General features: G+C 39.4%; 1 protein-coding gene across 1 annotated transcript in view; it reads left to right on the plus strand.

The window, feature by feature from the left end:
- LOC124143112 (serine/threonine-protein kinase 17B-like) overlaps window positions 1–22,167 on the plus strand; it is a 70,140-nt gene that overhangs the window by 27,147 nt on the left and 20,826 nt on the right. The window contains exon 2 of the mRNA XM_048387967.1: window positions 17,296–17,508. Coding sequence (XP_048243924.1) covers window positions 17,296–17,508 — 213 coding nt within the window. The remainder of the gene's footprint in view (window positions 1–17,295; window positions 17,509–22,167) is intronic.

Genomic DNA, 22,167 nt, shown 5'->3' on the forward strand with positions numbered 1-22,167 from the left:
ATTTCACTTCATCAGCATTATCTTTTTTAAATTCCCTTATTCCCTTTGAAGTCCATTCTTTGCACCCACTGTGGAATATTGCAGAAAGGAGTAAAAAAACCATTTTCACTCACTTAATTCATTTATTATTTGACATTTATTTAGTATTGTAGGACTTATATTACCAGAGCTTTTCTGAAGAATTCTTCGTTTCCTGCTAGTATCCTTGAAATCATCTGATTCGGTATTGTTTTCCTGCCACATTTAGAAACAAGTTCACCTTTTTTTCCCGATATCAACATTATTTTGCATTTCAATCATCTATTCTATTCTTATACTTTCTAGGTTAAATGTTGTCTTGTTTATATTCAACAGCATAACAATATTCGGTTTCACTTTCACGTCTTTGGGTCGTGAATGAAGTTTCCTGTTAATGGCATACTTTCATCAATAAATGGCAATAGAATAAGGAAATATTATAAATTTTAAAAAATGAGTTAAAAATAACTCATTTGGGAATGAAATTGAACAATTCTTTCATGAAGTCGCACCTTATATTTCCCTGTGACAAATTTGAATTTGTTTCAATTTTATTATTTGTTTGTCATTGAAATCTTAAGAAAGAAAATGTGGTCCTTCTTCAACCCAATTAAAAACCAGAATACTTTAATTCTTCAAAGAAAGGGACAATAGGTTTGACTTCTATTCACAAAGCAGGATACATAAGAACATGATGACTGTTGTGTTTGAGTATTTGTGTGTAACCTTTGCTACAGAACCATCACAATGAAGATCTGCTGTATAATTCATCCACTGCAGGATAGGCTTGGTGGAGTATGTAGAACGCGCTTGTTTGTCAGGTTAAGTTTCAACATCATAAGATGTTTTAATTATTCAACACAAATAAACATGGAAGGCAGACTACAAAGTATGTACTACAGGATACGTGAAATAAAACGTGTTTTGTTGGAAGGGAATATCAAGTTTCGCCTGGACAATGTTGTTTCTGCAGTTCTATGCTGACATAACAAAATCATGTATACTAGTCCTATAGTCCTTGCCAAACTGCCCAATAGTTAAGGTATCAAAAGGACTAGTTTTTCTGTTCTTGCTATTCTGGTATCGCTATTAGGAACAGTGGACTAAAACTGTTAGTTTCAATCGCTGCGAGTCTGGACCAGACGAACCAGTGTTTGATATCATGAGCAACGTTCCTCATGGTTGTGTGCGACGATACACCGTCAACCAACCTGACCACCTTATACATTTAGTTGCCTCATACAACAAACAGCTGGTGTTGGGGTCCTGTTCTGTCCTGGAATCACCTCGGTTGGTCCCAGAGCTGTTGAGAATGACCAGTCCTTTAGACCTGACCGCCAGGGATGGCCATCTAATGTTGCTGATGACCAATATCCCCATTTTCAGTCATGCCTCTGAACCAAAAAATATTGTCAGGGCATTGTTTGTTGTGAAGGCCATCTTGAGCAAATCTTCCTGGTCCGACTGTTGATATGATTGCGTAAATATAATAAACAGTTGAACCTGTCTCCTCTCGCCATTAATCACATGATGTAAGTAGCTTCAAACATCTTAGCTGTGTAAACATCACTACACACTTCCAAGGATTTAGAAGAGGTTTGACTCTCTGACTGGTTTATAGTTAGCAAATAACGCATCTCCAAATGTTTTGAGATATTTTCTTTTTTTCCTATTAGCTTATTTCTGTGATGCATTTCGGTCAGATAGATACAAGTATTCTTAAGTATTATCATTAGTCATATTAAGTATGATTTAGTATTGTTCTTTAAGGTGTTGATATTTTTTTTTAAATTGTCAATGTTTGTCAACGCTTTCTCAGGCTAGTATAAAAATAGATCTGAATTTTGTGTGTTTTGTTTTTTGGCAGAAATTAAGAGGATATGAATTTCATATTGTTTTCAGAGCGTTTGATTCAATGTTATTGATAGATAATAATGTTGTGTTATGTGTCAGTAAATCAAGGCTCTCAGATATCGTTTGCCGTGTTTCTAACATTAATATCATAAATTCAACCCTACTGATGACATGTGATAAGGCAGAGTAAAATATGTTTTCTTTACTATTTAGACTGGCAATGTATGTTTTTTCGTTGAATGTCAATATTTTCAGACACTGCGTGACATGAAGGGGTTGCATTGTTAGCATAACTTCGGCATGTTTGTTGATTCAAGATCACCTTTCTCTGTCAATGTAAACGAGCAACACTTGTTATTCCACATACTTAGATGCTATTACATCAAAAGATTACATATGTACACATGGAGGAAATGCCCTAAATGTGACGTTTATCATGACTAAACAAATATTTTGTCCACTTGTAAAAATATATGCACATTCCAAATGAAATTCAAATGGGGATATGCACTTTCCTACTCGAGTAGCTTTGATGCAACAAGGGCCTCTTTGACACTTTGTCAACCCAGAGATGAAGCCCTTCTCCTGAGAAGGTGTTTGATGTATTATTCTGTTCCAGGTCAGAGTAGGTCCACAGTGAGTGAGTAAGTGAGTATGGTTTTACGCCGCTTTTACCAATATTCCAGCAATAGCACGGCGGGGGACACCAGAAATGGGCTTCACACATTGTACCCATGTCGGGAATCGAACCCGGGTCTTTGCCGTGACGAGCGAATGCTTTAACCACTATAGGCTACCCGACCGCCCCGAGTAGGTCCGCAGAACCCTGCTCGTCTCATTGTGGGGATTCTAGGTCATAATACTGGTTTCCAATGATGAGTTTTAAAAATGTTTGTTTGTTGTTTGCCACACTCAGCAATATTCCAGCTATATGACGACGGTCTTTAAATAATCAAGTCCGGTCCAGAAAATCCTGTGATTGACATCATGAGCATCTATCTACGCAACTGAGATACAATGACATGCATCAACCAAGTCGGCGAGCCTGACCTCCTGATCCTGTTAGTCCATTCGATTTGAAATGTTTTTATGAAGGCATGCCCAAGTTATATATCTGTTATTCATAATTTCTAGACTCGTGAAGATTCCGGGGTAGAGTAGGTCTCCAGCAACCCAAACTTGCCGTAAGGTGACTTTACTTGCCGTAAAAGGCGACTAACGGGATCGGGTGGTCAGGCTCGCTGACTTGGTTGATACATGTCATCAATCCCAATTGCGTGGATAGATGCTCATGATATTAATCACTGGATTGTCTTGTCCAGGCTATTTACAGACCGCCGTCATAAAGCTGGAATATTGCTGAGTGCAGCGTTAAACAACAAACAAACAAACCAACCAAATGCAACCCAAAATGGCCGCTTCTAGCAAATGGCGTGTGTGAAATACAGCTTTGATTAGCATCTACAAGGACACAATGAGTAAACTAACGCTTAGCTTCTGAAAATATATAATTGTGATAGAAACAAGCAACAGTTGAACTACACTTAATTGAAAAGGAGCCCCAGTGAGATAGGAGATTCATAACCTTTGGAAAAATCTAGACTTACTTCATTTCGGGCTATAGCGTTACAGTCAGGGCTGGGCGGAAGGGGAAATCCTATGGTTGAGGGACTGTGAGACAGTGTAACAGATGAGGTTTTGTAGTTGTGTATAATGAGTGACTGGCTGTTGTGACAAGCCAGCGATGTGTGTAGAGTTGGCGCTGACACACGGCATGCTAGTGTCATGAGGTGTTTATCTTGTTGACAGTTGGCTGTAGTAACAGTTGATGTCATGGGTAAACAGTGCAGCAATGTTCAGGCTAAATCTGTCACAGCTCCAGCTGGTCTGGATAAGTGCAGAAAAAAGACAATACATTCACCATTGCAAAATTCATTTTGAGTTGATTGCGTACCAATATGCATGCAAATTTTTCAAGCAATTAATAGTAAAACATCACTGTTTGTCATAACCCAGTGTGGCTTTGGGGCTCATGTACCTGTGAAGTCTTTGGTTTGGTTTGGTTTGGTTTGTTGCTTAACGCTGCACTCAGCATGCCCAAGGGACGCAACTCTGCACAGCAAATTGCGACGCCTTAGACGACTGAGCCACCCGTGCCCCCTCTCTTTATGTTTCCATAGTTCACGTTTCTTTTGGCGGTGAGTATATAAGCAAATCTACAGAAATTTTGTTTTCCCAAAGTATTTCAAGTTTGCATTTTCCTTTTGATGTTCGGGGTTTGTGAGGGACAGGTGAGGGTGTTTCTGGCATACTTCAATAGTCCAACCATGCCACAGTTTATAAATAATCGAGGCTGTGAACTACGATAAGGCAAGCGTATGGTTTATATGCTTAAGTTAATGTTAAAAGGATGCTAGATGGTGTATTTCCAAAAATTAAATGCTCATTAGCTAATTGAATTTAGGAAGTGTTGATCGTTTGAACATGTTTTGATGTTTATTTTTGTAATGTGTTGATGGCATGGACGTGGTGCACACATATAATTTTTAAAGCTATCAACATGTTTTTACGACCTGCTAAAAACATTATCGGCAATATTAGGTAGGAATGTGAAGTAAAGATTACAGCCTTGGTAACTGCAGTAAGAACCAAAATACTCAACGGTTTGGCAGTGTTACAAGTGGGGCTGTCACGATTCACTCGCATATTCGGTGAATCGAACTGTATCCATTCATGAATTGAACTTGTTATTCGTGGCCACTAGAATCGAATATTTATGAATATCATTGCAATCATGTGCATGTACATACCCTGTAGCTAAAAATATCCATAAGAACATGTTATATACCGGTACATAGATTTCTTCAAAAACAACACTCTTATAATATTTGATTCGACAGTATTGTGGTCACTGGTCATTGTTGCATTTGAGCAGATACTAGTACCTGGATTAGTGCAGTGTATAAATGTATGATATATTAATAATTAACAAACGATGGGTTGTATACTCCCCCAGGGAGATGAGAATTGAAATCGAGAACACAAAGGGATCCATGGATGGGGGTAAAAATAACGAAGCTCTTTGAGCATGCCTCTGTGTGCATGCCTCTGTGTGGTGTGAACATATTATGCAATATAAATGGCCTTGTTATTAATATTATGAAATCTTTAACATTAGTCATATGACAGGGAACCCTTGACTTAGTTAAAGCAGTTATAGTATCATATGACTAGAAATGACTAACTTTGGCCAGGCAACGACATAAACAAGTGAGTTTGTACCCATTGCTGTGATATCTCGGTCATCGGGACAATTGACCATAGCAGTTTGATGGACAACATTCCTGGTTTTGTTAACCCACCTACGATCAACACTGGACTGTTAGCAACAATTAACAGTTTGAATTAAGCTTCCACAGTGGGAGAACGTGTATTTGATATTCAACATGTGACACAAATATTTTTCTCCTGCCGTGGGGAAGATTTTGTCAACAGAGGACAGAGGTGGAGACACAAGATAAAGTTTGTTTGGGGGGGACTTGGAGTTCACTGAAACTAATGATTATGTTTTGAGTATTTTGTTTGAAGGATTGTGAAAATGTTTAAATCGTAATGAATCTTTCCCCATTTAGGAAAGTGGTAGCTTTAAGTTACCATTGTTTGGTGTGTGGTGTTATGAATATTAATGTGGCCATCTGGATATGATTTATGCAAGATTTATGTCACAGTATTATGTTTGAAACTAAGCATGGAAGTTAAGAAGTGCTTCTCATAGTGTTAATGCTACGAGTTAAAAATTTAAGGGGTCCCTAATTCATGTCGATCCGAATACTTGATGACCTTGAAGGACCCTAGGACTTAGTATAGGACACTGAGTAGTCATGAAATACTATCTACATATATGTATGTATTATTCGTTTTACACTATCAGTCACTAGTAAACTGACTTTTTGTTCATATCTGTCAGTAAGATCTTTTCCAGTTGATTTAATATTTTTGATTGGGTTTAATGTTAATTTTCAGAAATAACAATGAACTGGTTGATTGTCACCTTAGTAACTTTAACTCATTGAAATTTTATTCATCATCAATAATGTGTTTAACGTTTACAGTTAATTTACCTCTCAAATTGAACTAAAACTAGGATGCTTAGGTAATTTTAGGAATACAATAATAGCCTGACCATCCGGCGAGCAACTTTTAAAAACTGACCATCCTTCAGCAAACTCATAAGACCGACTCGGACTGTCTGGCAGGCGGGTAGTTAAACAGTTTTTATGAATATTTTTTTCCTGATATTAGGAAGGAAGTAGGGCTGGGACGAGTCCAAATTTACTACCCGGGTACCCTCCGCTGTAGGTCTCAAGAGGTAGGTACAAACTGTCCAATTGGGAAAAGTTTGACCGTAGCTCTGGCATAATGTGTTTAGATACATGTATGAAACAATCTGGTGTATACACTGAAATTGACTGAAGTTATATTTTTATTTCGAACATATAAAAGTCAGAAGGAATGGGCGTAGTAGTCAGTAAGAACTGCAAACATTAGTGACTTGTAGTTTAAACAAAGAGTTTGAGATACTTTTTGTCATTAAACAATATATCACGTGACTAACTACGGGTCAGGGTAGTCCTGTGGGTACCTGCGTCCTACTCAGGACCCACCCGACCTGAGTACCCGAGTTACCCGTCCCAGCCCTAGAAGGCAGCATGAAAAATATGTTAGCTTCATTTTGTCTTTGGAATATTTTTTTATTAGAAGCTGCACAACATACACCAGAGGCCATGTCTTATAAACCTTGAGGATAGGATGGTGATATTTATTAGAACTCTAGCTTGTTCGTGATTCATTGTGTTTGTGGCCATGCCAATGGACGATCCAGCAAAGACATGAAGTGTGCCATGTATGGGTATCTGGGTCTTGCCAATGATCTGACTCGATGCCTGTGTTCATGGATGCAGACACACAAGGCTGGGCCATTATTGATTGCCTGTATGGTACAGGACAACATTCTTGTCTGTTGTGCTTCAGCTGGTTTTGCCAAGTTGAGCCAAAGGTGTTTATTAATGACTTTCGTACAAAGGTTGTTTGTCAGAAGGAAATTGTTGCCACTGTCATTGAATGGCATTGGTGTTTTATTGATATAGTTATATATGGGTGGGTGGGAGATATGTATTATATAGGGGTAGGTGAAAGAAGCTCATATGGTACTAGATGTAAGATATTTACATAGGCATTTTTGTTAGAGGTTTATATAGGGGTGTATTTGAGATATTTATATTGGGGAGGTGTAAGATATTTATGAAGGGTTAGGTGTATGACATGTATATAGAGGTATATGTGAGATATTATATAGGGGTCAGTGTAAGATATGTATGTTGGGATAAGTGAAAACACAATCTAATAGCCAGCTAGCAATTTGAAGAAATGGACTGTCAAATCTCACTTGCCAACTACCAAATACGAGAATGTGTGATACTGTACACTTACGACAACACAGGCCCCCTGCTATTTCTGCTAGGCACAGTCTAGAGGACTAGCGGTTAGTTCTACCACTGTACAAAACCTGAGACAGTCATGAATGTGCACTAGTTTAAAAATTATAGTTAAAACTCTAAAGGTTTTGGTTGAAAATCTAAAACTGCAAGCTCAAGGTTTTACATTTTCAACCAATATTGAGGAGGAGAGTTTTAACTAACCTATAAACTGTTTAAATTCAAGAAATACCAGAATTTCTTTTTAAAATAACCATCGGGAAACCTATACTGAAACAGTACAGTAGTTGCAGTATAAAACAAATTCGATGACAGTGGACAAGAGAAAGATGATGTGCAGCATGCAGACAACTGTAGCCATGGCATGTGAGACTGAACACCCTTACATCATTTGCCCCGGTGGCTCAGTGGTAAAACAGTAGGTTACAAAACTAAACACCATATGTGAGACTGCTGGTTTGATTCACGTCATGGAATTTTCATGTAAATCTTTTTTAACCTGTCAAAAATGAACCTAGGTCACATAATTCAATTGTAAAAGCCCCAAACAAGTTTTACAATGTAAAACCTCTGAACTGGACTCACTTGAAAGTAGTACTTCTCACAAGGTTGCTATGAGATGGAAAGATACCTACGATACAATAGGCAAAAGGCAGTAGGTTTATAAATATGTTGCAGCTCCAGTACTTAAGGTCTTTACAATACAATCCCTACTGAATTTAAGCGACATACATATTTAAATATACATTGATTCAAGGTTTTGTGAACAAATTAAATCTAGTTTCTAAAACAAAGAACACTTCCTCCTAGAGGTTGATTTGTTTGTTTGTTTGTTGTTTAATGCGGTACTCAGCAATATTCCGGCTATATGACAGCGGTAAGTAAATAATCGAGTGGACCAGACAATCCAATTATTGACAACATGAGCATCAGTCCACATAATTGGGATCGATGACATGCATCAACCAAGTCAACAAGCCTGACCACCCGATCCCGTTAGTCGCCTTTTACGACAAGTATAGACCTATTCTACCCCTGATCTTCATGGGTCCCTAGAGGTTGAGAAACCCTGAATCTTAAAATAGTTCCCGGCTGACAGTTAGTACATTAAAAGTGGTGACATCACAGCAGTACTTCCATTTGGGATTATTGAAGTTTCTGCCACAGCCAATCACAAATGCAGTGAAATACTTACAGTGAGCAGACATAGTTAGAATGTGGCCTTCATTTTGAAACCGTCATGTGTGATTATTATTCATAATGGTCAGATGGCAACAGATTAATTGTGAAGCCCAAAAATATGTTTTAAATTTACAGATTTTTCCAAATGAAATTCTAGTTTGTCTTTCATTGTTACAAACGTGGTAGGAATACTTTAAGGGCTATAGAGACATTGTATGGGTTGAGTTATTATAACATGAATTCATAAGTTCATGATTCGACTAGTTGATAATATATTAGTTCACAAGAATCAGCCTGTGTCAAGAACTTTTAAGCAGTGTTAGAAATTGGCACTGGTCCTGTAGTTCTGGCCTAACTGCCCAATAGTACAGGTATCATAAGGACTAGTAGAAATTTGCCATTTTAAGGGTTTTGCTATATGTTATCATTGTAAGGACCAGTGGACTAGAAATTTTAGTTTCTACCGCTGCTAAGTCTACTAGGCCTGCTAGCCTTAGCATCATATTTCAAAGATTGTGTTATTAGCTTCATTACAGAATGATCTGCTATTGGAAATAAAACCATCCCCAAACTTATCATCCTATAAGAGACAGTTAAAACATTCCTTTTTTTAAAAGGCTTTCCCCTTACTTGTTTCTTGACTCGGTCTCTTCCAACAAGCGAGGCTGAATGAATGTTATACGTTTTTTAAAATGGCTTATTTTGAATTGTAAAATTGTTTTGATTTCAAACATTGCTTTGATTACCAGGAAAATACCTTAAGGAGACAGGTGGATGTGTGCCTGAAAGTCACATGATGATGATGCTGCTTTAAAAGATTCCATCAGCAGAAAGTCAAATATAATGACTGCGGCCATATGCTTCAAAAGAAAGTGGTCCCATTATGATAGAGTGGCTTGAAACTTGATGTGTAATAAAATAAAGGAGAATATTATGTTTGAGTTTTTTAAGTTCATATTCTTTCACACCTTGCAGAACTTTAATTTTGAGAGATTCACCAGTTCTTAAGCATGTAGACAGTCGTGCAGATGTCACGTCTGTCCATTTCTTCTACAGTTGACACGACACTTGCTTGAATGACAATCTTCGGGTTACGTCATGCTCTGGGAACGTCGGTTCTTACGTAAATGTCCTCAAGGAGCGGTGTTACTTATTTGAGTCAAATGCAGTTTCTCAACTTTTATGTATTTTAAAGGGTTCATGATTAAAGAGAGCGGATGTTCTGGCATGTTAACAACATGTTCAAAACTATGGAGTGTCTTCATTTTGTATAGCTCTTAGGCACCACTTGAAATAGAATCATGAAATACTGTGATGATTAATTAACATATATAGCGGCATGTGTTCTAATACTATTAATGTGAAAACAAGTCATTCCGCCAGTGAGAAATATTACTTGCTTATATATGACAAAAATTGCAAAGTGCGCTTTTCAAGAAATGTCTATTTGATAGAGATAAATATCATCATTGAGTTATGATCACGTAGTTACAATTCGTGTAAGAATCGTCAGTCTGGTGACTGCAAGCTTTTTATATAGCAGAGAACTTGGTCAATGACGCTACATCTGCAAGATACTACATCCCCACGTTTTTTTTCTTTCAGTTCATGCTGGTAATGTAGGTGTGCTGTACACGCTAAATATAGTCATCTGATGGTCAAAGGTTACCTGGATACTAATCACGTGGTCAAAACTCAATGATCATGTTTATCACTAGCAAAATAGATATTTTTTTAAGAGCGCTTTTTGCAATTTTTGTCGTTACTTTAATGAATATTCTTTACCAGCGGTATGGCTCGTTTTCACTTTGTAATTATTAGCACACGCAGCGATCGTTGTCTATTAATCATCGCGATATTTCGTGATTCTATTTCCAGTGGTGAGGACAATAGCACCATGTTCCTTGTGATGGAAGTGAGTGTGTTGTATGCCACTGTCAGTTTTCCCAAAAATATCACAGTGGCCTTAAATAACATCTGGACCCGGGGTTGACTGTAAGAGCAACTCTCAACATGGACACACTGTCAGGAAAGTCAAACCTTGTAACCACCTGCATCGGCTTGTGATGAGCAGGGGTACTAAGGGACCGTTTCTGTCCTGAATTCCCAGCAAGGTTAAATAGTCAAGCCAGATTTCTGCTGCTACACACTAGGGCTGCAACGAATACACTTTGAGGCCAATACGATTTGTATTATGAAATAGGGTAACAAATACAAATATTAATTCACAAATACAATAACAAGTCAGCAGTTGATGTATTATTTGTCATATTCAGTGAAACAATAACAACATAAATTGTTTGACATCGTTTGTTAATAATTGATATGTTATACATTTATATACTGCACTTATCCAGGTACTAGTATCTGCTCAAATGCAACAATGACCAGTGACCACAATACTGTCAAATTAAATATTATAAAAGTGTTGTTTTTGAAGAAATCTATGCATATAATATGTTCTTAAGGATTTTTTAGCTGCAGGGTATGTAAATGCACATGACTGCATATTCATAAATATTTGATTCTAGTGGCCACGAATAATGAATTCAGTTCATGAAATATACGGTTAGATTAATCGAATACGCGAGTGAATCGTAACAGCCCTACGTAACCCACTGATACTCTATGACTGGTAACTCTCATGTCCATGAACATTGGAAGGTGTTTAGAGGGACAACTTGCGCAGTGGGTTTCAAAAGCGTTGGGGGATTTGATGGACGTAGATTAGAGGTTTCTGAGGGCAATATGATGACACCAATCCGGCACGTCTTTTCTCCTTGTTTGTACCGGACTTTGCAGCTACCGTACAACCTGATACACTGAGTCATAAAGCACAGAATAAGAAATGCTGTGAGTCATGTGAATGATGTCATGTTCTCTGCTGTCAGCAGGACTCTGGTTGACAAGGTGAAGGTGAGGATGTCATGTTGTTGATGATCTGCTCACTGGGTCATGGTGAAGCTCTCGTACTTTATTTAGTAGAATGACCGTAGCTCATACGGGAGCTATGCTCAATGCTGAAACTGTATGAACTGTAGTTAAGGCTGTCTTTGGGTTCCTAATGTTTGTTGCTGTAGTACTACAGGGTTCGTCTTCTGGGACTTTGACTGAGGTTATCCAAAATGTCCAAAAGATTTTTTGATAAAGAAAGATAGAAGTTGGTCCTATAAGGTTGTCATAAAATCATTGAAATGTCTTAATGCCATTTGTCTCAACCAATATCACTGTATTTGCATCTAGGGACCACTTATACATTCATGCTTTTGACAAGATCCGGGGTAGAATAGGTCTTCAGCAACCCATGATTGCAGTAAAAGGTGACTGTGCTTGTTGTACCGATGGGATTGGGTGGTCAGGCTAGCTGACTGGGTTTATGCATGTCATTGTATCCCAATTGCATGGATTGATGCTCATGATGTCAATCACTGGATTGTCTGGCCCAGACTTGATTATTTACAGCCTGCCGTCATATAGCTGGAATATTGCTGAGTGCAGCAAACAAAGAAAACATATTTTGACAATTAGGGTTGTGACAAGGACCTCTTTTCTTTCATGTTTCATTTCAAGCACTGCTGTTGGTGTCAGTACCCACGATCCAGGGTTTAAGGATGGACCTGTGTGTTGTGTCATGTTGTAGTGCATCTGTCTGGTAATCAGGTCAGTCACTGCTGTTGGTGTCAGTACCCACGATCCAGGGTTTAAGGATGGACCTGTGTGTTGTGTGATGTTGTAGTACATCTGTCTGGAGATTAGGTCAGTCAGTGACGTGTGGGGAGATCGACCTCCTGGCATTACGTGCAGTACAGTGTCAGGGGATGCTTGTATCGAGACCGGCATACAGGAAGCTTAGTCATAGAGGATATCCGTACACCGTCTATTAAAAGTTTCAAATGTTAGTGTTGAGTTGAGACTGGACATAGCTGGGCCTCATGATGCAACATGGATTCCTCTGACAGTTAAAGCTGGAGAGGTGAAATAAAACCCAATGACAGCCTTAATTTATAAAAATAAACAAGCAGTGTGGAAACTGCATCTTGAATCGTTGATTTGATCAGGTGATTTTGTTTGGGTGATCTCTGATGTAATGCCATGGTCTGATCATTGATTGGGCCCCAGCAATAACTCCATTGAGCAACCATGTCTGTAGTAAAGTGTACAGTCCTGTTGACAGGGGAGTTCGATCCTCAATGCTCTATTCCTATCATAATCATTGTCTGGACCAGACAGTGCAGTGATTGACATCATGAACATCAATCTACGTTTTGTTTTTTGTTTGTTGCACCTAGCAATATTCCAGCTATATGACAGTGATCTGTAAATAATCTAGTCTTGACCAGACAATCCAGTGATTGACATCACGAGCATCAATCTACGCAATTGGGATACTATGACATACATCAGGTCACCGCGCCTGACCACCCAATCCTGTCAGTTGCCTCTTATGACAAGCTTGGGTTGCTGAAGATCAATTCTAACCCGTATCTTCACGTGTTTTGATCTACGTAAATTGGGACAACTGACTAATGAAGATCCTGTGGATAGATGCTCATGTTATCAACCACTGGTTTTCCTGGTACAGACCATATTATTTACCACGCTTACAGACATGACAGATGTAAGGCTTGACTATTGCTGAATGTCATAAAACAACATGTATAAACACATCCAAAACATCGATGGTTAGAAAGGTTAAAAAAATACTTTGGAAGGTGGTCATAAAAAAATGGAAAAGTAATTTACTCTCAAATCAATAATCATGTCAAATATATACAAGAAGCTATTTTTATTTCTTGAGGAATACATGAACAAGTAGACAAAGCTGCAGAAAACAATCCAGTAAAGGCAACCTTTCTTATCTCTCATATGGTTGGATAAATCTTCATGTGTGCACGCTTCGAATAAAGCAGGATAAATGGCTGATTCGTGAGTTTAGTGTCTCTTGTCATTGCCAAACACTGCATCATAATGTCTCCGTCATCTTTGATCGATTGCTCCTTGTCAGGTCTTCCATCATCAGCTTGTTGAAACTTGTTCTGTATAGCTGGTGGTAATATGCATACTTCTACAACAGACTGGCAGTGTTAGAAATTGGCACTTGTAATAAGTCCTTGCCAAACTGACCAATAGTTAAGGTATCCTGAGGACTAGCAGAAATTTGCCCTTTTTAAGGGGCTTGTTATATGTTATCATTATAAGGACTAGTGGACTAAAACTGTTAGTTTGTATTGCTGGTCTGGTGTACGGCCTGGTGCCGCTGTACAAAGCGATCTTAACTAAGCACTAGGGTGATTGTAACTCCCATACCTTAACAGATCGCTAGGGTGATCGTAACTCCCATACCTTAACAGAGAACCCGTGAAGATCCGGGGAAGAATAGGTCTTCAGCAACCCTGATGCTTGCCGTAAAAGGCGACTATGCTTGTCGTAAAAGGCGACTTGCGGAATCGGGTGGTCAGGTTCTCAGACTTGGTTGATGCATGTCATCGGTCCCAATTGCGTGGATCGATGGTCAGGATATCAATCACTGGATTGTCTGGTCCAGACTCGATTACTTACAGACTGCTGTCACAGAGCTGGAATATTGCTGAGTTTGGCGTTAAACAACAAACAACAAACAACAAACCTTAACAGAGACTCACGACAGTCGTAGTGCTAAGATTGTATGGTACAACGGCACGATGGTCAACAGGTTTAGCATGTGTTGAGGTGAATAGTTAAACACCTGGCTTTAAGCCTGTCAGGGATTATTGATACATAATGATGTATGGAAATAGCCTACAGCACACAGCTGTACAAGTCTGTGTATGATTTATCCACCTTGATCAGGCCTTGGAAATGTTGTAAACAATATTAAATATGATCCAGGTCAGAAGGTAGCGTACAATGTCCTTGAGTTTAATGAAAGAATAAGTTGCAGTTGGAATATACCGTATTCGACGTAATAAGTGCCCCTCTCTAATAAGCGCCCACGGCGATATTTGCTAATATGTTGGCTAGTGAACAAACCCAATTAGCACCCCTTCCGATTGATCAATGTACACAAGACTTATTTATTCGCGTATAATACGCACTTGTGTGTTATATGCACCCTTTATGGGCAAATAAATTCTGCAAAAATATATCTGTCGTATATAAACATTTCAGGCCGTCAGCATACACCACGAACTTTATCTTTTAACTCTGTTTTTTTTCACCAAAATAATATTCTAATAGTTTTTTTTCACCAAAATAATATTCTAATAAGAGCCCCCTATTTCTAATTTTGAGAGCGCCCTGGGCACTTATTACGTCGAACACGGTATGTGCGTTTGAGAATGAATTACCAAATATCGCTTATTCACCAATATTTCAGCTGCTAAAACTGAAAGTGTTGAAATGAACGGTAAAAATGGAAATTTGAGTGTTGGAAAAACCAGTGTAATAAATTATGGGGAGGGTCCTTGTGGACCATTGGCTTTAGTATTTAAATCTAAGGCAGAAAGCATTTATTCATCTGATGAAGGAGTAAGTTCATACTCCGAAACGATTTTTTCCTCATAATAAAGAAGTTGACATCCATAAATTCTCTTCCTTGTGTGTATCACTTCTAAATCCCTTTCAAAGACTCAGTAATTTTAGTCTAATATTTATAATTATTTGACTTTCACCCTTGATTTCAAACCCTGAATACAATTCTTTTTACACAGCAGTGTCAAAATATTGTGAACATACAAAATTTAGAGGGAATAATTAGCAATAGCATATGTATTAAAGTCCCTGAGTGTCAAATATAAGGGAACTCCACTTATACTCTCTATCAAGACAGCTTTTGTTGTAGTTAATGCCTGCTGGTAATGATTATAATCATACAGAGATAAAAAGTATTGATGTATTTTTTAACCAGATAGCAGTAAATATAGGTCACAAAATATGTCTAGCCCGCAGGTTACATGCAACCTTTGCCATGAGTGAGTCACTGTGTAACACATCCTCCCGATGGGTCTGTGTGGAGGACGACTCGAGGAGTGTAACTCTAACATTGTGTCTAGGGCATGAACCAGTATACCTCTGTATGCCTGATGTAATAATAGCCTCGTATTCATCTAAATATAAACATCCATTATGATTTTGTACATGTTATGTGATAGCTGTGTTATCAGGATACGATGTCGGAATAAGCTGTGGTCACTTGGTTATTATTTATTAGAATTTGGAACTAAATACATCGCTTGATGTTATGCTTTGATACAATGGTTTTGTGTTACGGAATGTGGTTTTATTCTGCTTTCAACAATATTCCAGCAATATCACAGCAGAAATGGGTTTTACATATTGTACCCATGTGGGGATTCAAACCCGAGCCTTTAGCATTTAGCCATTACGATCAAACGCTTTAACCCCTGGGCTACTCTACCACCCTTTTAATGGTGGTTTTTTTTTAGATATGGGTTTAAGGATGTAATATGATTATTGTTGTGATTATTGTTGATATGGACATTTTTCCTCAGTTCATATGCTGGCAGGGCTGCTGGGGTACACCTCGTCATGATTACTATAAACATCCTTCTTAAACATAGATTGGTAGAGGTAGCTGTCATTGACTAGTAGCATTTGAGGGCTATAATTCTGAATGACTTGGAACTACAATGTGTGAAGCCCATTTCTGGTGTCCCCCCACTCACTCACTCACTCACTCACTCACTCACTCACTCACTCACTCACTCACTCACTCACTCACTCACTCACTCACTCACTCACTCACTCACTCAAATTGGAACTGAATATAACTGACAGAAAATATGTTCATTGTAAAGATTTTGGTTTGTTGAAGCAGGACTATCTACAAACATTGAGGACTGGCGAAACACAAGTCCTCAAAAAGACAAATGTCCAAGGCTAACCACAAAGCAAAAGCTTGAAGTGATGAAAAGGCTTGAGAACTTGTCAACATGCTGTCAAAAATGATTATCTTTCAATTTGTTTCATACCATATAATATAGCCTAGGGGTAGCCTTGTGCTCGATCATCGCGCTAAGGCCTGGGTTTGATTCCCAACATGTTTTGTCACCTCCAGTGTAATGTCTAGGCTGATGATTGATTAGACCTGAGGCAAGACAGCTAACCCTTGCTTCAACTTAACTAACCCTAAGGATCGGATAGGGGCACCTAACCCTAAGTATCAAAAAGGGCAGTTTAACTGGCAAGGGCTTTCTGACCCTAAGGGATGTGATAGGGTATTTGATCTGAAGGGTGTGCCTAACCTAATTTACAGATGTTGCTGTAGCTATTTTGACCTACAATTTTAATCAATATTGCAACTAACATAAATTTAAATATTGCAAAAAGAAATATTAGTTTAAAAAAATCCCCACCAAGTCAGTGCTCAAAATTAGCGCCTGACCACAGGCCCGTGGCAGGTAGAAATCGTGTGGGGCCCATAGTTTCAAATTTGTATGGGTCCTTAAGGCATGTAGCAGATTTTCGAGTGGAGTTATTTGTCAAAATATGCTACTGTTTTATAAATGAGGGCCTGAAGAGTTTAGTCAAGGACTGCAGCTTCTAAAATCTGTGGGTCGTGATGGCAGTTTTTTTATTTCACACACTGCACCGTGTCCATTTTAGCTGATAAAAAGGTACATTATCCTTGGCCTTGAGACACAGATCTTCACAAAGTATGTGTACGTTTGAGTTTGATTTAAGTTATTATCTCCAATACTGTACATATTTACATGTAGCCATTATCATATTTTGTCTCTAATTTCAGAGGAAAATTTGCTGTGGTGAAAAAATGTGTGAACAACGAAACTGGGGATACTGTGGCTGCCAAGTTTATCCGAAAACGGCGGAAGGGCAAGAGCTGTCGAGAAGAAATATTACGTGAGGTGGTGATGCTTGAACTTGCCCTAGCTCATCCCCGATTAGTGGATCTCCTCGAGGTGTATGAAACACCGTCAGAACTCATCTTGGTCACAGAATAGTAAGTACATGCAGATCAGTGCTCATCTGTGTTAAGTCAATCTCAAGGTGTTGAAGATACCTTCAGATCTCCTTGAGGTGTTGCAGAAACCACCAGATATCCTCGAGATGTTGAAGAAACCTTCAGATCTCCTCAAGGTGTTGGAGATACCTTCAGATATCCTTGAGGTGTTGAAGATACCTTCAGATCTCCTCGGGGTGTTGGAGATACCTTCAGATATCCTTGATGTTGAAGATACCATCAGATCTCCTCGGGGTGTTGGAGATACCTTCAGATCTCCTCAAGGTTTTGGAGATACCTTCAGATCTCATCGAGATGTTGAAGACATCTTCAGATCTCCTCAAGGTGTTCAGACATCATCTTGTCTTATCAAGGTGTTCGGACACCATCCCATCTCCTCGATGTGTTGACACACCATTCAGTCTCTTCAAGCTGTATACACATCACATCACCTTGACGTGTTCCTTTATCACAATGTGACTAGATACCCGAAAATCCCCTTAATTATTGAATCTGAAAACCTGAAAATGGTTTTGGAGTTTTACTCCTGAAAGCCTCTTATTTCTTTTTGCTTAAAAATGGGAGATCTAAAATAGATATAAAACACCCTCCAATCTATACCGTTATCCTGTGAGAACTCCACCACTTGTCAGGTGAATAGATCCACCTACACCCAACAGACCCTAGTGGCAGTCTCCCATGACCAGAATCATCGATCATTCCACTGCCTACTTCCTTAATACACAACAACTCACAGCTACAAGCTGCTTAATTCAACCAGATCAATATCCTAAATCAACAGCACACTGTAGCAATGTAGCATGTAGCCAAGTTCACCTTGAAGCCCATGGCTACAGCAAGATTTCAGCCATTACAAAACTACCTTCTTCAGGTAGAATGGTAAATTACAAGGCCATTAACGATGCGCCTGTGCAATTAATTGATTAAGTTCTGATTATAAGCATTGCTGTTGCCGTGTTCTTGGGAAATCAATGAATTGGGACATTCTCTGGATGCAGATGGTGTGGGTGCTGGCTTGTTAGAAACTAATTTCTATGTGTCCACTAATCGTTACAACTAATTGATATGTCCTCAAAGGACGTCCTGTAGGACTTCAGGAAGTCTACAATGGTATTTCCTTTCTGGCCATGGGTTTCGATCATGCTAGAAAATAGTTTGGGCATTGCTTCCACTTCTAATATGACTTGTTCTAAAAGACTCCTTAGAAGGTGGATGGACAGCGTTTCATGGGAATCAAGAAATGAACTTAATGTCAACATTTATCAAAATAATTTGGAAAATTGATATTTAGGATTATGAAGGTGCTATTTTCATGTCTTCGATTTGTGTACTGTGACATCAGTTTTTTCTTTTCTCCTAGAAGAAATAATCTGTTATAATGAATCTTCTGACATTAATCAAGGAGGAAGTAAATGTGATGTTGTTTAAAGATGAACCTGTATTTCAAGCAGTTTATGTTGACTGTTGTAGTCAGGCTGTGCCTGGGAATGTGGAAACCTGACAGGTTTTGTCTCATTAACCATATATTGAGTGACCATCTGAGACACTCCTTGTGGTTTCAGGGAAATGGCTTTCTTGGTTGATGAAGTCCATTTCAGATCAATCTGTATCAACTTTACTTTCATAAATTCCAAATTCTGTCGGTTTGAAGAGTTAGGGTAGGATGCAAGTTCATGTTCTGTGCTGACGTTGACATTCATTATCAGATCAACTGTTTCCAGAAGATGGAGAGGTGACATTCAGTTGAGGCCATCTGTTATCTTTTGGATCCAACTTGTTACCATGGTAACATTGTTATTGATGATTGATTGATTTTTCAAAGATTTGAAAATGGAAAACCGTATTCTGAGACATGTTTCTTTTATATCGTGGTATCTCTACATGATGGCTTTTATGGATATTCTATGAAACATCCAAGTTGATTTATGATGAAGTTTCAAATGATCAGTTTTCATTCATTGGAATATGCAGAACTGAACCTTCTTCTGATATCCGCAAACACATCAACAATGGAGCTACCATATTGCACCTCAAACAGGAGACAGCGTGAGAGTGAAGTTTGTTATATGCCTAAGTTAGACATATTCTATTTGCCTGTAACCAATTAAGCCTGGACAGACATACTAGTAAGTCTAGTGGTTGATAGCATGAGCAACTATACACACCATTTTGATAAAATAACACATTATCATCTTTGTCATTTAGCACTGCCATTCACTGTTCAGAGTTATGTACCTTAGACGTGTCAGGATCCATAGGTTGTGGGTTCGAATCCAAGATTTGCCCTGATTTTGATCCTTGGTTTGTCAGCACCATGCTTGTAGTTTTAACCCTAGTGGTGAACGTGTAAGACCTGCATGGCTTCCAACAAAAGAACACCTCCGTGGTCTTGTGGTTACAGAGTGTCCGCCCGGAGAGCGGAAGGTCGGGTTTGATCCCTGGCCGTGTCATACCAAAATACGATAAATAATGGTACTTGTTGTTACCCTGCCTGGCTCTTGGTATTAAAGGGCTAAAACAAAGGATTGGTCGGCTCGGAGTCAGTATACTTTTTCTGAGTGAGGTATTCATGTTAAACTGCGGCATGGTATCTCAGTGGGTTAGGACTATAAATTCAGCCTTTGTCCGGACTAGTACAAGCAGTCACGCACACGTGCATTCACGTCTTTATATATATATATAAGTGCAGCAATCTTGAACGCGACGTTAAACCCCATTACACCTCATCTCACTGCCAACATGAAGAGGTTAAGCTGAAACAGGGATAGAATTGAAACACTGTCAATCCTTTAATCACTCACGCACTCTCTGGCTTGTTCGTTTATTCGAAGGGCGGTCGGGTAGCCTACTGGTTAAAGGTTTGCTCGTCACGCTGAAGACCTGGGTTCAATTTCCGACATGGGTACAATGTGTGAAGCCCATTTCTGGTCTCCCCCTGCCATGATATTGCTGGATTTATTGCTAAAGCGGCGTAAAACCATATTCACTCACTCACTCATTTATTCGTTCGTTTGTTAGTCAGCTCTAACCATAACCAGCTACCTGTTCTGCTCGGGAATCTTCATGGGAAGAAACCAAAGAGTTGAGAATCAGAACATTCTATTCTTTTATCTTGTCTAATGTGCTGGTTTTCGGGGATGTCAGATCTTGCCATCATTGTTGTATCAACTAACAGCTTTATCAGAGTCAGATTGAAAAATGGCATCGTTAAGGCTGTCACGTCGGCTTCCGCAAGCCTGATACAGTTTGTGATATATTCCCCGTTATCTGGAACAGTAGAATCCCACTAGTCATCAGTCCAGTCATTGTAGTATCCCGTTCTACTGCTTCAATGTCCCACACCTGCAAACATGTCTACCCAATACTATTGATCTTACCGGGAAATTAAAGGAGGTGTATGTCTGTATAGAAATAGTTGTCAGGAATGTGATAAAAGATGGAGACTTTGTGGCTTGGAATGCCTGTGTGATAGGTGTAGGCGGGCGGTCAGGGAGGCTTCGTGGCTTGGGATACCTGTATGTTGATGTGGGGGGAAGAGGCAAGGGGGAGGGGTTAGTGTGAAGTATGATGGAGGCTTCGTGGGTCAAGATACCTGTGTGTTGGGAAGGGCTGTGTGTGTGATATGCGATGGAGGCTTCATGGCTTGGGAAACCTATTACTTGGGGTGGGGTGGGGGTGGGTGTGTGGGAGGGGGGTGATATGTGATGGAGGCTTCATGACTTGGGAAACCTGTTTCTTGGGGTGGGGTTTGTGGGAGGGGGCTGATATGTGATGGAAACTTCGTGACTTTGGATACCTGTGTGTTTGAGTTGGGGGTGATACATGTGATGGAGGCTTTGCGGCTTCAGGCATACCTGTGTGTCGGGTGCAGGGAAGGGTGTGGGGTGATGGAAGCTTCATGACTTGGGATACCTGTGTGTTCGGGTGGGGCTGGGGGTGATATGTGATGGAGGCTTTATGGCTTCAGGCATACCTGTTTGTTGGGGTGGGGGTGTGGGTGTGGGTGTGGGTGGGGGTGATATGTGATGGAGTCTTTGTGGCTTCAGGCACACCTGTGTGTTGGGGTGTGGAAGAGGCAAGGGGAAGTTACTAATAGCCAAAAGAAACTTAGGATGACCTTAAGGAACAATCAACAATTATTTTGGGTTGTGATACCTGAGGCAAATTACTTTTGCCCTGTGTTTTCTGGAACAATTATATTTTTTTAAAAAAGCCCATGCCCCTCTCACCAAAATATCAAATTGTTGGTTCCTTATTTGTCATATTGTGATAACATAAATAAAAAACCTCAGTTTCTTTGCATCCCTGGCAATTATTGCAGGAAAAGTTGTCCTATCTTCACAGCTCTTGTAGGTCTCCATACAGAATCAGTCTGAGATTGTGAGTGATTCTTGCAGTTAGGGCGTGTGTGTCTGAACATTCAGCCCACATCTGAAGCAGGAAACATTCAGCAGATGCTCCATCCTACTCTTCAATACACACCATCAAATAGCTTGCAGGTGACGGAGGTAGTCATGGCAGGCAGCTTTGTAAGTCTCTGCCCAGGCCAGCTATGCACACGGACAGGAGTAGACCCAGGATTATTTTACACCTGTTGTAGTTGCAATATTCAATATAGGGGCGGTCGAGTAGCCTAGT

The sequence above is a fragment of the Haliotis rufescens genome, unplaced genomic scaffold (genome assembly GCF_023055435.1).
Source record: "Haliotis rufescens isolate VD_foot unplaced genomic scaffold, xgHalRufe1.0.p SCAF_10, whole genome shotgun sequence".
NCBI lineage: Eukaryota > Metazoa > Mollusca > Gastropoda > Lepetellida > Haliotidae > Haliotis > Haliotis rufescens.